We start from the raw sequence: 17,774 nt of genomic DNA, 5'->3' as shown, positions 1-17,774 counted from the left end.
AGTAGTAACTTACAAGGAGCTTACAGAGTAGCTTGAATTAGCAGCTTACACAACAACTTACTTTTCTTTTATGAATAAAGGAGATATAAATGAGTTTGAAGTTAAATAATATATCAATTTCTCTTTACTTATCATCGATTTATTTACTTTATAGTTTTTATTTTATAACAATGATAAAGTATTAAGTTAAACTGTCCAGAAGAGATATTTTTTCCCCCACAAAATCCAGAAGAGATTTACAAATATTAGAACAAGATTACAAATTCATCATCTTATTTCTTCTTTATTTCTCATTTCTGTCAACACCTATGCTCACGCCCATGCGAGTAGTTCCCCCTTGTATCTGAAAATGGAATGCCACTTTTGCTTCTTGTAAGTTTTTCTTCTTCCTCCTATCTTTCTTTTTTCGTTTTTTGGGGAAAGATTCTTCTAAATAGAATATGCGCTCTGAACCTTGCATTGGTTAGTTGAAGCAACATAAATGATACTCTTTTTTCTACTTTTAGATTTAGAACAGCATTGTAAGATTTGTTTCAAGAGATACTCAATTAATGAGAAAGTTGGTCTTACAGTTGAGCAAGAGAAGATAATATTCAATGGTCCATTTTGTAAAAGGTGGAATTCATGAACTAAAAGGTGGAATTTAAAGATCATATCTTTGATTTCACAGTGGCGTAGTCACTTTTTTCTTTGGGTTGATAAATTACTGACATTTCAAAACTGACAGTGGTGTAGTCACCTATGTAACATTGACTCTTCGTCTTGCTTTGACGTATCCGTGTTCAAGTGGTACCAAATGCTTACCATACATGTGATGTAGGTATTTTACGACTTGATTGTACTAATTTGAATTCTAATTATGGAAATTATTTGCATCTGTTCAGGAAACAAGTGAAGATAGTTTAGGAGAAACTTTGAAACTTCAATGTGATACCACATTTTAAATAAAACAAAAGTATACCGCTTTTGGGATCCATAGTAGCATATGTTTTCTAGTAAAAATAATGACATTGAATATCCTTAATGATCATGTATAAATATGTCTTTCAATGTGTTAATTAATAAGTGTTGAAGACATGATTATGTAAATAAAAGTGTACCATCTCTAACAACTTAATCTTTTAGATGAGATGGTCACACACTTCAACAATAAGATGAAGCCTTTGGCAAATTCATTTAAATGTCAACCATACTATTTGGTGAACATTGTAGCTCGACCAGATATGACTGTTTCATGTATGCCAAATCTATATATGATTTGGTTCTTAATAAATTTGACCACATTAACTTGCTTGACTGATTCTGTTGACTAGGCTTACCCTCTTGGTGAAGTAGTCCATTGTCATGAAGATACACTCGTGTTTTTTTTTGAAGGAGAGATTTCCTCAGTGAAACCCATTCTCTTCCCTTGAACGGCTAATGTTGAAGATCGATATATTATTCAGTTGGTACCCTCTTTCCTCACTCACGGTTATTGCTAAGAAGTATCATTGGCAGATTAAAAGAACGAGAGATTCTTGTAAATGCGTGAGGTATTAAGAAGCATTAAAGGAATGTGAAAAGAACTTGTAAATAAAGTGAGTATTGTAAATTGAACATGAAGAATTTGAATTATTTGATAACAAGAGAAACTTGATATGTTGGATGCAGATGATGATGGCCACTACTATATAGTATATACAGTCAATTAGCCTATTTATAAATACTAAAACTAGCTGCTGGGCTGCCTTTTCCATTTGGGCACCTTCTTCTAGATTTCCTCCATCATTCTTGCATATTTGGTTCATTGCATAAAATCTTAAGAAGGATAGGCGGCTTGATTGGCTGACTCCTCCATTCTAGGGGTTGTATCATCTGACCAACGGATCCTCATCCGTCCACGATTTGTGAGAAGTTAGTAGCTGACTGGTTCTTCTAACTGTAAGAGCTTCCTTGAACTTGGTCAGATGTGGTAACCCTCATATGCCATTCTAAATTGGGTTATAGCTTTCTCTTGAATTTAGTTTTTTGGATAGCCCATTTCTGGGTGTAATCTTGGCCCAACCAAGCCCATTTTAGGCCTGATCTATCGTTGTGGACAATTATTGTCCCCCAGTGGAGTAGCTTCAAGGATTTGGTTTTTGACTCGGCTGTATTAATCCTTCAGTTCATCTGTGTCAAATTTTGGCATTAACAATAGGAAAAGAAGAACAAGTCCCCAATCATAGAAGCTAGAATCCCAAATTCTTTTTCATCAAGAACCTATCAAAAAAGGCAAAAAGATAAAGCAGAACTGCAAGAAGCAGATGAAAAATCGCCCTTAATACAGTAAATAATATATTTTTTGAGTATAAACATTTTTTGGTGTTTTAAAGAGAATCTCTTACATTAATATTTTTTGCAGGCTAATGTTATGAAAGTATATAATCAACCAAAATCTGGAGAACAATAGCTGGTGATTAGGTGGAGTCTTCAACAGTCAGTGAGCTGTGTATATCCTACTCTGTAGGTGAAGAATGTCTGAAGATATGGGCTGCTTTGCAGCAGATCTTAAACCTGTGACGAAACCACCGACAGTGCAAAAAGAGAGGAGTGAAGAAGAAGAGGCTATTGTAAGTTCGTTAATCCTACCTCTGATATGTGATACTGTAGCTTTCCTTTTAGTGTCCAAAAAAACACATTGTAGCTTTTTTTTTTTGGGTCCTATTTTGACTGTGGGTATTCAAGTAGGATACCATAGGGATATCCTCTCAGATTTGTATTTAAATGAGTCTTCCTGCTGCTTTATAGCATTAGTTCTGGGCAGCGACAGATTGAAATAAAAAGCAAAAAGTTCTTCCTTCAAAACCATGTCAGAGACGTAGTTAATGGTTCTTTTTGAATATGAACCTCCTCTTGGCATCTGAAAAAAATGTCCCTAATTATCTTAGGCTAATGGTGGGAAAGGAGATAGTCAACAAAAAGATGGAGCTGAAATTACTGGTGATGTAATGGCTTCAACAGTCACTGAACAATGTTTATCTTCCCCTGAAGGTGGTGAAGATTTGTCGGCATATACACTTAAAACTCAGTCGAAACCACCAATGGTGGACAAAGAGAGAAGTGAAGAGCAAGAGACTATTGTAAGTCATTAATCCTACTTCTCAGTGTCTACACATTTTTACTTTCTCTGCCACTTTGCCAAACTGATTGTCATTTAAATAGCAGCATTTTAAGTACAGATGTTAAAAGGAGATCCAGTTTTGAATTTGTGTTTAATTGCATCCTTTTGTTTCTTTTTACGATAGTTCAGAGCAGATATAGATGCAAATAATAAATTGTTCCTTAAACTAATTACGAAACATAATTACTGGTTATGTGGTTACTTTACTAATATGAATCTGCTCATGGTACTTTCAAGTTTCAAAAGTTCTTTGTCAATGACTCTCTCTAGGCTAATGGTAAGGAAGGTTATAATCCTGCGCAGAAAGTGATGATGTTGTGGGTGGAGTCTTCAACAGCCAGTGAAATCTGGGGAGCTTTTGGGGCTCCACTTGAAACTCTGACCAAAGAACCAGTATTTAAGAAAAAGAACGAAGAAGAAGACGCTTTAGAAAATTTGCCAAACTGATTGTGGCGTTCATACTTATTTTATATGGATTCTTCATTTGCCTTGATGTGCCCATACTGAACGAGTGTAACATGGGTGTGGGTTTGTGTGAATTATTTATAGTATTCTAAAATGTGTACCTGTTGGCCTTAGCTGAGTCGATAGAACATATATTCTTGTTGCTGCTGTTATTTAAATTAGTTACAGAAATGAAAGACATTCTATTTCATATTTCTATTTATTTGCACCTTAGGGTACTTCTGATAATAGTTTTGGATTGAAACGGAAGAAAACATAGTTTAGGTGCCAATTTCCTAACCCCTTAGTTAATCTATTATTTTATCTTTGATATCCACTTGCAACATAATGATGAGATCAAATTTAATAGCTTCGCTGTCTTTTTCGTTTTCTTTCCCATTTCAGTTTGCAACATTTGTTTCGTTTGTGCATTGAAGTGAAGAACGTGTTAGCGTAAAACACCTAATAATATCTGATTTTATCATAGCCTTTGGCAATTGAATTTAGAGGTTTATTAAGGAGACTGCCTTGCAGGTGCATGCTGCAACAGATGCGAAACAAGTGATGGTTTTGGAGACTGAATTATTTGGCACAAGGGAAAGTTTTGTGATGCAGGCACTTCTTGTGAGTATACTTAAAATTCAGACCTCATGTTTAAGTCCTTGCTTTCAACAACTGTGATAGCTTAAGATTACCAACTTTTTTAGCGGGCGCCTAGATATTTTGACTTTAAAGGAAGCAGATGGGAAACATGCCAGAGGTGTGGTGAAGAAAATCATGGAGCAGCAGGTTGTAGCCCTCTTGAAAAGAAGAAACGGCCATGCTTTCGCTGTGGGCATTATGGGCATAATGGAAAATATTGCAAGAAGGTCTGGTAACAATTGTTTCACCAGTTTCATTCTCTGACAAACTTTAATATATGTTATGTCGACACTTGGAGCATACCTTTTCCCTGGGCTGTCTTTTAGTTATTTCTCCTGTTCCCCGCCCATGTTAGATGAACGTGAGTTTGCACCTGTATTAAACTGGTATGGTCAACTTGGTGCAGTTCTGATGTGTATTGAAGGATCCAAATGATATGCACATATCTATGTTCTACCCATTACGTCAAGGAACTGAAGAGCTTGGTTGACAGGGCTTGGTTCTCTTTGCACCCTTGAAGAAGTAACTTAGAAAAACTTGTTATAGGCGTCTAACCATAGTGGCAAAATCCGAAATGATATGTTAAATATGTCCAATTATATCTGAGTTCTCTTTCTCTCTCTCTCTCTCTCTCTCTCTCTCACACACACACACACACACACACAAAAACTTTGTTCTATTGAGTTCTCTTTAGGTTATTTCTTCTCTCTGTCTTTTATTTTGTTGTTTCTCTAACGATTTTTAATGATATTTCCATCTGTTGCCTAAGTTTAACATCCATTTGATCTCCTTCTCTCACCTTTCTAGTTTCTTGTGAGATGTTTTAAATTTGAGTTATCTTTTTGCTCATGCTCTTAATACCTCTTGGAAGTTGGTGTTCTTTTGAGAATTAGCTAGTTAAGCATGTAATCATCATTGGGGGTTGATTTGATAAAAAGACCTTGGGCCTAACTCAACGCTAAAAGCTAGTTCATAAGGTGAGGATTGCCTAAAATCATATTAGGAGTCCAGAAAATCCACATCCAACTGAAGTGGGCTCAACACTCCCCTCACGCCTAGGCCTGCAAACTGGAGCGTGGACAACATAATAGGGGCCCAACATCGGTAACAATAAATAAATTGGGATGGGCGTGACTCTAATACCATGATAAATGGACTTTGGCCCTAACTCAACCCCAAAAGCTAGCTCATGAGGTGAGGATTGTCCAAGCCATTTAAGGAGACCAATTGCTCCAACCCCATCCGATGTGGGACTTACCAAAACTCCTTCGCACGCCCAGGCTTGGCATCTGGAGCGTGATTAATATATGGAGGCCCAACATCGGCAAACAATGAATTGGGGTGAATCTGGCTCTGATACCATGATAAATAGACCTTGGGCCTAACTCAACCCTAAAAGCTAGCTCATGAGGTGAGGATTGCCCAAGACCATATAAGAGTCCAGGAAATTCACATTCCACCGATGTGGGACTCAACACATCCGCTGCTCAAATCTTTTCCGTTTAGTTTATGGCTGTATTTGTGGTATACATTTTATTTCCTTGTCCAACAAAATAAATAGTTGGGGGTATTTGTGATGGTTTCTGCATGTACAGTCTCATGCTAAATTTGGGGGTAATGGGAATTTTTTTTTTTTTTGCTTAAATGCTTCCTGTTCAACAGAAAATATTTTGATAACAAAATTTTTGGTACTGTGGTAGTTTTACATAGACTAACAAACATTGAAATATCACAAAGTTACCCTGTATGGCTACTTCATAAGCGTAGCATGAAGTATCCTGAGATTATGCAGGTTCATTTATGATTAGTATTCCTCTAACGTATTCAATCTTCTCTAAGTTTACCAAAGTTAATACAGATGAAAAGAAGAAAAAGAACAAGAAATAGAAGAAGATAAAGAAAAAAGATAGTGCCGACTAAGTTTGATTAGGACGCCAATTGGTCAATTCTTCCTATGATTCTACTATAGTAGAACTTGGACATAAAACAACATAAATATAGCCCTCTGATCGGGAATAGAGTAAGAAGATAAGAAGATACACTCAATTGCACCAATATAGCTTATGTGTATTATGGCAAAGATTAAGAAAGCACATGTAAGTGTGTAACCAATAACTATAAAAGAAGTCTGTGATGATATAAAGGATAGCTCATTACACAATTCGTAATGTAGCTTCTTCTTGTACTTATTTTGAAGCACTCTCTTGTTGCCGAAGTTAATGTATTTATCTTTAACAATAAAAAAAGAATAGTTGGGATGGAAGATAGAGTAAGGATGTTAACCACTTGGTTTAGGGAGAGAAGCCTATTAATCAGATCACAGACGCTTGGTGCCATATAACCCGGAAAAGCTTTAATACATTTGACGCATATGACATATATAGATTCATTTACTTTAACAGATTAGATACCTTGATATGAACATAGATTCATATAAATTTGATCAATTAGATATCTTTAAATGAATCCACATTGTTTGAGCCATCTCAACTAACGTCTAGTCGTGGTTTCAGTGATTTTATGAAAGGTCAAGATGATCAATGAAGAAAATCTTATCATTTGTTGAAAAATTAATGAAACTCCTTCTTGCACTAGAAGTATTATACCTTTGATTCAGTTCCAATTTCATGCTCATTTATAGGCATTTCATATCATGGATATCAACAAAGAAGAAGTATTACATAAATAATAGTTGCGATGATAACAATAATAAATGAAAAATGAATAAATGATTTTCGTCAAGGGAGACTGCTCATAACATCTTATCACTAAGAAAAATATTTTACTTGTAATTGAAACCAAATCCAAGTTCGTTCAACTTAGAAAAATGTGATTCCACTGATGACTTCTTAGTAGTCTTACTATTTCAGGACCCATAGATTCTGTATGGATTAAGAATTTATTTTTCTTTGACCAAGGTTGTTTTCTAAGTTTGTTGATTTAAGTAAAGAAAGCATGTTCTTAGCAAATAAGGTTTTCGGTTAGATAGCAGATCATGAACTCGTGCTTGTTCCACAATTTGAAGCAATCTGGCAATATTTGGCTCAATTATTTACTTCATCTTCTTCCTTACTGTTATTTTTTGAGGCTTTACCTTTCCTTACCTTTATTATGCTATCTTCCCTTTTTTCCCCTTTCTTTTACTTTTCTTCTAGGGGGAGGGGGTGGCAAGGAACTGATATTAAGATGAAGTCCATATTTTTGTTTCCAGATCAGAGGTTGCTTCACTTGCAAGAGAAGAGGCCATTTAGCCCGAGACTGTCCTGATACTAAAATACAGATACTACAACATCAATCTTGTGAATTTTGTTTAAAATGCGGTGACACAGGACATGACATGTTCACTTGTAAAGATTGTTACTCCTCTAGTGATCTTGAGGTATGTGAGGTTTATCAACTTTATTCTGGTATTAGCATACATCGTCATTTAGTAGGCAATTATTGTAGTTTATACTATGGTGTCTATTGCGTCATTACTTTTGGAAACTATTATCTTGGACTTTAAAACAAATAATAGTGATTCCATACATTGCTGTTGTGCATATGCTTTTCTTGAGCCGAGGGTCTATTGGAGTCTGCCTCTCTACTCCACAAGGTAGGGGTAAGATCTGCGTACACACTACCCTCTTCAGACCCAAGTACCCAACTATGTGGGATTACGCTAGGTATGTTGTTGTTGTTGTTGTAATGGTCATACCATAATCCGTAATTTACTGACGGCAATCTTTTAAGCTCTTACTTAGACTATTACATTAATGTTCGATTATGCAATTATTGATGTGGATTTGTTAATATTCTGTAGCATTTATGAGAAAATCCTCTTAAGTACACTTACCATTTCTAAAAAAAGAAAAATCCTCTTAAATATGCTTTCTGTAATTTTATGTTGTTGACTGTGTGAACTAAAACAGCTTTTTGGTCAGTTATTTTTTGTAATAACTATGGTGTTTGGGTGACGTTGTGCGTGCCTCGACAATTTACTGTGTACCTGCAACTTCTCACCAGGACACGTACTCGGTAACTCCCGCCGACCAAGGACTGAGCAGAATATAGTTTTATTCCCCACAAATGAGAAGTCGCCAAGCTAAGCCCCTCCCACACAAGGGCGACTGGTTGGGGAAAGAAGCCGAAAGCAATAGCCTATTTCGAGATTGGTAGGAACCCAATTCTGAACATGAACCATATAAGAAATATCTATTAAACTGATAACAAGAGTTACATTACCATTTTTCGAAAGAGAAATCCTTCCAGTAATATTGGCCATTTACCTCACTTGCCTCACATTTCATCAAGTTGTCATGTTAGAGACATAACCATTGAATAAATAAATACAAGTCATGCTATCCCAGGTGATGCCTAGTTTAGTGTAGCACCTAGATTCTGCCTTCTCCTTACTGAGTGCCTAATCATACTCAGAGAAGAGTTTGATCCCGGCTCACAAGGAACACGGGAAAAAATACTCAAGTTTTTTGTTTCTCTTTTGGGATTTGAGCCTCAGTCTCTTATGATTTTCAATCCATCTTTATTGGTCGCTACGCCATAGCCTTGGGTGCAACATTCTAGTCCTTTATTTTGATTACTTTTCTGAAAGTAGTATATTGTAAGAAATATTCATGCTAAACTAATGGTGAATTTGATGGTTCAACCTGGATAGAAAATTCAATGCTGGGTTTGCAAAGCTTTTGGCCATCTTTGCTGCATTGATTACAAAGATTATAGACCAAGACAAGCATCTTGCTACAACTGTGGAAACCTTGGTCATTTAGGTTCAGTAAGTCATATCTGCTACTTTCTACAACTTCTATCAGTCAATGCTCATAGCATATTGATTTTATTTTATCCTCTGTCCGTGCAGGATTGCTTAAATCTATGTTGGAACATTCGCCCAGCTTCTCTTAGCTGCAACACAGGTGAGACTGGTCCTTCCAGTGAAGGCAATAATGCAGTAGATCATACATTGCAAGAAGGAAAGGATGGAGATATATATCTTTTATGTGAAGACAGCAAATCTGCGAAGGTATGGCTCTGTAGATCAAGAAGCTATTGAGTTTGTTTGCATTCAGAGGATGCCTCTCTTTCTTTGTGTTTATGTTTGTGTACCATTTCTGGAAATAGTAGAGGGCTTTGCCATGTGATATCTTCTCCCCAACATATAGTTGATTTCCTTGGGGATTTATGTCATTCTTCTCTAGTAGTCTCACAATGGGATTGTTCAAGTCATGCTTGATGAAAATCCTGTAGCCTCAGAAATCATGGTTCAAAAGTTTCAAACATGAATGTGACATAGGACACCTTCCAGATAGGTTGTCTGAATATATCAATACAGAGTGATGTGTGCATTTTCCTTCAGAGGCTGCACATAAATGTTGGAATTTAAAGAAAACTTGCAGATATTTACGAAAGTACAAATAAATTATTGAAGTGATAGTTGTATTAATAAGATTAAGTATTAGTCCAATAAAATTCAGTACTTCCTCTGTCCCATTAAATTGACCTGGTTTGACTTTAAGCGTAAAATGTTAAAAAAAGGACGAGTGTGTACCATCTTGGTACCATTTTAATAAAAGATTTTACTTATAAAAAAAAAACAAAAAAAGGAAGGATGATTGTATTGCCTCTGATAAAGAAACACTGTGAGTGACAGTTTGAGATGTAAATGGATGGAGTAGATAGTTGAAAAGAAGTAACATTAAGGTTGAAGTAATATAAGGTGGTATTTAGTTTATAGTATTTTGAATTGTTGAAAGGAGAAAGTTTGGCATTTACCCCTCTTTCTGCTCTTCCAAGTCCAGGATCTTCTTCAGCAAATGGTGAGTCTGCTTACTCTGCCACCCCTGTAATCTTTAACCCCTGTGCCAGAAGTGATGTGTAATGCTAACCTAGGCAACTTTCAATAATGATGGATTGGTGTTTGAATAAAACTTATAGATAAATTTGGGGGTACTTTTGTTTGAATTATCGTGTGATCTTCGAGACAATAATCTGCTTCCATGTGACTACTGAGAGTAAGCATTATTGTCCTTCTTTAAGTAGGAGAAAAGAAAGTTACGGTGTACCAAGTGTGGTTACAGTTGATTCAGGTGCAACTCCAATGAAGTCATAGAGTAACTTCAGCCCAGTATGTGGTGATGTTAGGGATTATCTGCAGATTTTAAGAAGAAGAAAAGGCTTCTTGTATTTCTGTGTATTTCTTACCTCCCTAAGCAAAAGTATTTATACACTAGGTCCTATGACTATTTTAGGAAGGAAGTAAAATTACAATCAATCAGAATAAAATCAAATCTCAATCAGAATCAAATCTTTCTCAATCAGAATCAAAATTTTCCTAATAATTAAGCCAATCAACACTCCCCCTCAAGTTGGTGCAAAGATGTCGCACATGCCCAACTTGCAAACTAGTGTATGAAAAGTCTGTTTGTTGAGATCCTTGGTAAACACATCAGCTAACTATTTTTGCGATGACACATGAAACAAACTCAATACACCAGTTGCAATTTTTTTTTGATGTAGTGTCGATCAATTTCCACATGCTTTGTTCGGTCATGCTGGATTGGATTATGAGCTATACTGATGGCATTCTTATTGTCACAATACAAGGAAAGTTTTTCCTTTTCACACAGTCTCAATTCCTCTAGTAGTTTTTGTAGCCTAAGCAGTTCGCAAACACCTTGGGCCATAGCTCTATATTCTGCCTCCGCACTTGATCTAGCAACTACACTTTGCTTCTTGCTTCTCCAAGTAACCAAGTTTCCTCCTACGAGCGTACAATAACTGATGTAGATCTTCTGTTATCCAGAGATCCAACCCAATCCGCGTCTGTAAAGGCTTCTATTTGGAGGTGATCATGTTTGGAGAAAAGTAGACCTTTCCCTGGAGCAGACTTCAGATACCGCAAAATGTGAAAGACAACTTGCATATGAGGATCTCGGGGATCATGCATGAACTGACTCACCAGGCTAACTGAATAGGCTATGTCTGGTCTAGTGTGAGAGAGATAAATGGGTCTTCCAACCAACCTTTGATATCTCTCCTTATCAACTGACTCTCCAACTCAGCTTTGTAGCTTGTGATTGCTTTCAACTGGCGATTCTATGGGTGTACAACCTGTCACAGAGGCGGATCTAGGATATCTAGAACATGAGTGCACCATAAAAGAAAGGAGGGGAAAAAAGTATAAAGTGAGAATTGATCCTTGTTTCTTTGAGTAAATAATTAAGTATTGAACCAAGTGCACCATTCAACCTTTATGGAGCATGGGTGCAAATACATAATATTGGACGAATTCTAGAAAATATATACATAAAATACCTAGTTTGGCGAAAGGATCATGGGTTCACCCGCCCCATAATTGAGGCTATAGATCCGCCCCTGACCTGTTATACCAGTTTCTTTCAAGAGATCCAGAATATACTTCCTCTGAGAAATAAAGATTCCTCTTTTTGATCTAGCAACCTAATTCCCAAGAAGTACTGCAATTTTCCTAGATCCTTGATCTCAAATTCATGTGCCAACAACTTCTTCAATCGGGTCATCTTTTCTTTGTCATCTCCTGTCATTACTATGTCATCAACATAAACTATGAGAAGAATGAGTTTACCCGTATGATGTCTTATGAAGAGGGTGTGATCAACATTGCTTTGTTGGTAACCAAAGGAGATCATTGCTTTGCATAATCTGTCAATTTGACAAGCTCTGGGAGATTGCTTCAGTCCGTACAATGCTTTCTTCCATATGCATACCTTTCCTTGACTTTGTGCAGTATCAAATCCAGGAGGAATCTCCATATACACCTTTTCTTCTAAGTCTCCATGAAGAAATGCATTCTTCACATCAAACTGTTGCAAGTCCCAATCAAGATTAGCTGCACAAGACAAAAGAATTCTAATAGTGTTTATCTTAGCTAGGAGGGGAAATGGCTCTTGATAGTCCACTCCATAAGTCTGAGTAAATCCCTTAGCCACCAATCTTGCTTTGAATCTTTGAATCGAGCCATCAGCTTTGTGCTTCTTAGCGAAGACCCATTTGCAGCTAACCAACTTCTTGTCTGATGGTGAAGTGACAAATTCTCAAGTCTCATTTTTTGACAAGGCCTTCAATCATAGCTTGCTTCCATTTAGGATCTGCAAAAGCTTCCCTCCAATTTTGGGGAATAGACACAGAAGAAATAGACAAGGCAAAGGCTCTATAGAAGGGAGGCAAAGAATTATAGGAGACAAAATTAGATACAGGGTGTTTGGTGGTGCAAGATCTGACTCCTTTTCTGTGAACAATAGGTTCATCTAACTCATTGGGAAATGTAGATAACTCACTAGTAGAAGAAGGTTCAATTTCGGCAGATTGCATGATGGCTTCTTGTGCTCCATTTCTCATTGAGTAAGTTTTCAAATCAGGCCTATCCAGATGCCCAATAGTCTCCCTTGAATTCTTTCTCCAATTTCAATTTCCCCTATGACAATGTCATCAAGAGGTCCAGTAATGGAACTAGGTAGAATCACCTCTTCCTCCTTACTGCTCTCTCCTTGAAGATGTGATGAGGTAATACTGAAATAGAGCTCAGATTCTCGAAAAGTAACGTTCATGCTAACAAAAGATCTCCTAGAGGGAGAATGATAACATTTGTAACCTTTATGTGTCGGAGAATACCTAATGAAAACACACTTTATAGCTCTAGGATCAAGTTTCCTAGAATTTCTAGTGTGGACAATACAAACACACCTAAACACCTTTTGAGGAATAATATTTTCATTCTTACCCTTTAAAGCTTCCAGAGGACTTTGAAAATTGAGGGTTTTAAGTGGCATTCTGTTGATAAGATATGCAGCCACTAGAATAGCATCCCCCAATAAGGTTTTGGTAGATGCATGGTGAACATAAGGGATCTTGCTACTTCTAACAAATGCCTATTTTTTCTTTCAGCTACCCCATTTTATGCACTAGTGTAAGGACAACTAGTCTGATGGACTATCCCATTGGACTCCAAATAAGCACTAAATCTTTTATTCATGTATTCGCTGCCATTGTCAGTTCTCAAGATTTTTATTTTGGCATCAAACTGAGTACAAATCATCTTATGAAATGACTGAAAACAAGAGAAAACTTCACTTTCGGCTTTTAACAAATATACCCAAGTCATCCTAGTGCAACAATCAATAAAAGTAACAAACCATCGATTATCAAATAAAGAAACAGTTTGGGCAGGACTCCATACATCAGAATGAATAGTCATAAACGGAGTTGTGCTTCTATTATCACTCATAGGATAAAAGTTTCTAGTATGCTTGACATATTCACACGCATCACAGAACAAAGATTCAAATTGAGCCCTTGAAAACAAATCGGGATATAACTTCTTCAAAACAAAGAATGATGGTTGTCTTAACCGTCTATGCTGCTGTATTATTTCTTGGTTGACATTACTTTCCCAAAAAAGGCTTGACCAGAGTTTTGAATTCCATCTAATATATACAAGTCATCATGCAATCTACCACTGCCAATCCTTTTCCCTATTTGAAGATCCTGAAAAATTCAATGATCGGGAGAGAACTCGATTTTACAGTTTAGAGCTTTCGTGATGGCAACAACAACAACCCAGTGGGATCCCACAAGTGGAGTCTGGAGTTTAGAGCTTTCGTGATGGCACTAACAGATAAAAGATTGACATGGAACTCAGGGACATGGAAGACAGATGATAGTTTAATATTAGGAGTACAAACGACAAAACCTGTTCCAGAGATAGGTGTTAAAGAACCATTGGCTATTTTAACATTATCTCCTTTGAGACACGGAGAATAGTTTTGAATGCCTTTAGAAGAGCCTGTCATGTGTCTATTTGCACCAGAATCAACAATCCAAGAATTAAGGTGAGCAGCAAAGGCAGTACCTGATTGCACATAATTGGATGTGGCAACATTAGTGGAGTCAAGTTTGGCCAGGAGGCGATGGAGAAGCTGAATTTCATCCGAAGACAAGATTTCTCCTGAAACCGTCTCCTTAAATGTCTCCATATTTTCTGTCCACTCAGAAGGAAATCTGAAGAAAATTGCTCAAAAATGATTTGTCTCGCCGGAAACCAAATCTGTCTCGATGGAACCGGAAGGAATTTGTGTTGCAGACAGCCACCAAGAGAGAAAAAGCTCACCTCTTTGGTAGAAACGGAACCCTAGTGCTGCGAGGGAGATAACTCACCTAAAAAAGACACCAATGACTCTGATACCATGTAGATTTTAAGAAGAAGAAAATGCTTCTTGTATTTCTGTGTATTTCTTACATCCTAAGCAAAGGTATTTATACACTAGGTCCTATCTTTAGAGTGCTTCTATAAGGTGCAAGCTTTTGGTTCACACTTTAGCTAGCTTCATTAATTATTACAATCGTCTGCAATATCATATGTCATGGGACGTCATCTTGCATACTATTTGTTAGCTCACCTATAATTAACAAATACGGGTTCAATGCAGATCCTGGTGTAAACTCTTGTTTATGAACACACTTTTGTATGTCCTACCATTGTGCTCACACTTGTGACAGGTATTTCATGCATGTCTTTTATCACATTTACATAATGTGATTTTTTTTCCAACATCGCTCAAAATTCTTTTTGGCACTTCGTCATATGCTTTCTCCTGGCCAATTAAATTTTATGTCAAGACCCTTCATCCTCATAAATTTCCATCAATTTTCTCAGCAAGATGCATGTTGGCACTCATCATCCTAAAGAGTGAAGTTTTGCCTCTCTGAGGCAACCGTAGCTTTAATCTATTCAACTGATTTTTAGGACATCAGGTTCAAGAAAAATTACCAGAATTAGGAAGTTGATAGTAAGGTGCATCTGATCAGAAAATTTGAGAAGAAGAAGCTCACTACTTAGCCATATGAGATGAGATCTGACAAAAGGAGAACCTTTACTTCTGAGGCTTGCTATATTAGACTCTCTAACCTGGCAGTAATGTCACACAGTGGTCTTGGCAAATTCTTTGAAAGAACAACGCATATCTTGAAAGGGCATGTTTTGCTTAGATTGCTATGCATGAAGCTCTTCTGATACACCAAAAGACACCCTATTAATCTGGAACAAGAAAGCACCAAAGAGAGGTTAGACACCCAGAACAAAGTTCCAGCTTGTGTTTGGGCAGTATGGAAAGAAAGGAACATGAAACACAATGAAGGTAGATTTAGGGCTTTACACTGCTGGAAATACATATGTTTACAATTATCAGCTTTGGTGTAATTTAAAGCCTTGAGCCCATAAATGATATACATGCTATGATGGATTTACTTAGCTCCACGCATAGCTAAAAGGGAGAGTGATCCTTTCTAGCCTTTTTTTTTTTTCATATACAACCAGCGCCACTTTGTGATTTGATATGAATAAATATCTTACTTATAAAAAAGGAGAGAGAAAAAAAAAAAGATTAGAAATCAGTGCCTTTCCTTTGCATGTGTCCCAAGAGGGATGGAGGGGAAAATGACTTGCTAAATTGTAGTGTAAACATGTACATTATATGGATTTGAATAAATGCTAGGTGATTTCTTTTCATCTATCCAAGCTTTGGTGTACAGAGTTAGAGTTACCTAGTACCTTGCTTAGTTGGCTTAATGCTTGAGTGGAATCTTATTGGTTTTGAAAATGCATGACATGACACCAGGAGAGCAGTGACGTCTTAGGCTCTGAAGTTGCTCCCAAGAAGATCCACAGATCAAGATGGAGGAAGCGCAAGCGAAGGCAAAAGAAAACTCTAACAATAGCTGAGGATGGAAGATCGGAAATGGCAGACAGTGCCATGCAACAACAATGCCAGTCTTCGGAAGACCCAAAATCAAATGTGTTGGTGAAACCGGCAGCAACATTCAGGAACCATTATGGTGTTTACTTTGGAGGACAGAGTAGTATGCAGTGTCAGTCATCTAAGCTACCTAGATCAGACGTTTGGGTGAATCCTACCGCAACTTTAGCGAATCATAATGGTGGATGCTATACTCCACCCGGCCTTCTAAACCAATGTCCACAACAAATTTCCATTCAGGATAGCAGAATTGAGAATTCAAATACTTTGCAATAAGCTCTGTACTAGACGTACCAAACATCAAGACTTTAGATTTTAACTCAAACAGTTGACGGCCCTGAAGGGCTCTGTTTACTTTCTGATCAATTGCCGGCAGTAAATGGAATCATAGGAATCCCATTATGCTTATTTGTAAACCCTTTTCTTATGATAGGACAATAAAGAAAGATGATTTAGTCAGTTTACTGTACACGGTTGATATTTTATCGCTGTTTTCTATAGAAAGTTCCTTAAGAATTTACTGCAAAACACCCTTAATGAACTCAGCTCAAATGTACCCAGCACATGGGTCGCCCTTTTTTAATCCTTTTGTTCTTTCTTTCTTGTTGAATTTTTTTCAAACGATGTAATAAAATATATAGTACAGTACTAGGGAAATATCAGTCAAGTTTCAAGTAATAGAACAGCTTAAAACTTGCCTCTTCAGTGTGCGATGTCATCACTTAAGATCTGCTAATGACTCTTATATTGAAGGGTGTTGCTGACGTCTATGAGGTGCTTACGTATCTTGAATTCCAAATTTTTTCCAACCAAATCTCATCCCTAAATTACTATATTCTGGTTTAATCTTGGGTAACAAAATTATGGCACGTTTGGTAGGAAGGAATATATTTCAATTTTTCCATGTTTGGTTGGTTTAAATATTTGGAAAAATATTTTTCTTCAATTGGTAGAGGAACATTTTTCAAAACTCTTTTTCAAGGGGGGTATGTCACACCCCATACCCCCTTTTTCATAGGGGGTATGTCACACCCTATACCCCACCCCCACATACCACCTCACCCATCCCACCCCGAAACCCCCACCCACCCACCCCCTTCCCGCCTCCCACCCCACACCCCACCCAACTCCCTGCCTGCACCCCCTCCCCCATCCCACCCCCTCGGTCCCCCCCACCTCCATTCCCATCCCATAGTGTTTGTCTAAATTATATATTTTCTAAAAAAATATTTTTCAGAAAAAAACAGTCCACTCATCAACCAAACATGGGAAATATGTGATAAAATCACTCATTTTCCAAAAAAAATATTTTCAAGTTCATACCAAACACACCCTCTATCTACCTATCAAAAGAAAATGTTTAATGATTATAGAAAACGATGGAAAAGATGGACAAATAGTCACTTTTCAGACTGCTAATCAAGAATTCATCATTGTATTAAAACTATTCAAACTTAAGTGCTTTTTTAGTACAGAAAATAAATTTGAACAAAAATATCTGAAGCTAAAACACGAAAAATTCTAGCATAACGTGCTGGACTTCGAAGCTTTTATATGTGAAACTCCAGCACAGTGTGTTAGAGTCAAAACATTCTTGGAGTTCAAAATGGGGAGGGGGGGGGAGGGGGGCATAAGCATAGAAAACCTCTCCAAATTAAAATTAAAACTGCTAAACAAGTTCTTAATTTAATACCAAAAAATACTAAAGTCAGCTAATAAGTAAAAAAAAAACAAACCCTAAAAATGGATTTTTTTAATTGTTA

General features: G+C 36.9%; 1 protein-coding gene across 6 annotated transcripts; it reads left to right on the top strand.

Annotated features, from left to right (window-relative positions):
- The first annotated feature begins 214 nt into the window (after positions 1 to 214).
- LOC107781748 (uncharacterized) lies at positions 215 to 16,529 on the top strand. Of its 6 annotated transcripts, none has more exons than XR_001647075.2 (10): positions 215 to 372; positions 2,384 to 2,591; positions 2,910 to 3,101; positions 4,121 to 4,210; positions 4,294 to 4,455; positions 7,440 to 7,607; positions 8,883 to 8,999; positions 9,084 to 9,245; positions 14,686 to 14,755; positions 15,874 to 16,529. XR_001647075.2 is itself a non-coding variant. In XM_075239784.1 (10 exons), exons 3-10 carry the CDS (start codon positions 2,496 to 2,498, stop codon positions 16,285 to 16,287), a joined length of 1,401 nt encoding a protein of 466 aa, XP_075095885.1. In that variant the 5' UTR covers positions 224 to 372; positions 1,314 to 1,577; positions 2,384 to 2,495; the 3' UTR covers positions 16,288 to 16,529. The 6 variants fall into 6 exon arrangements, 4 of the variants coding, with proteins under 4 accessions (XP_016457981.2, XP_075095885.1, XP_075095887.1 ...); XR_012703236.1 differs by lacking the exon at positions 15,874 to 16,529 and adding an exon at positions 15,003 to 15,847; XM_075239784.1 differs by lacking the exon at positions 14,686 to 14,755 and adding an exon at positions 1,314 to 1,577 and having other exon boundaries at positions 224 to 372.
- The last annotated feature ends 1,245 nt before the right edge of the window (positions 16,530 to 17,774 follow it).

Source organism: Nicotiana tabacum, chromosome 19 (genome assembly GCF_000715075.1).
Source record: "Nicotiana tabacum cultivar K326 chromosome 19, ASM71507v2, whole genome shotgun sequence".
In the NCBI taxonomy this organism is placed as follows: domain Eukaryota; kingdom Viridiplantae; phylum Streptophyta; class Magnoliopsida; order Solanales; family Solanaceae; genus Nicotiana; species Nicotiana tabacum.
Note: the sequence above shows the minus strand (reverse complement) of the source record. Positions and strands in the feature narration are given on the sequence as shown.

Coding starts and splice junctions, on each gene's coding strand:
- LOC107781748 (XM_016602495.2), top strand. CDS start 2,496: ATGTCTGAAGATATGGGCTGCTTTGCAGCAGATCTTAAACCTGTGACG. Junction 3,102..4,120: donor GTGAAGAGCAAGAGACTATT/GTAAGTCATTAA, acceptor ACTGCCTTGCAG/GTGCATGCTGCAACAGATGC. Junction 9,000..9,083: donor ACCTTGGTCATTTAGGTTCA/GTAAGTCATATC, acceptor CTGTCCGTGCAG/GATTGCTTAAATCTATGTTG.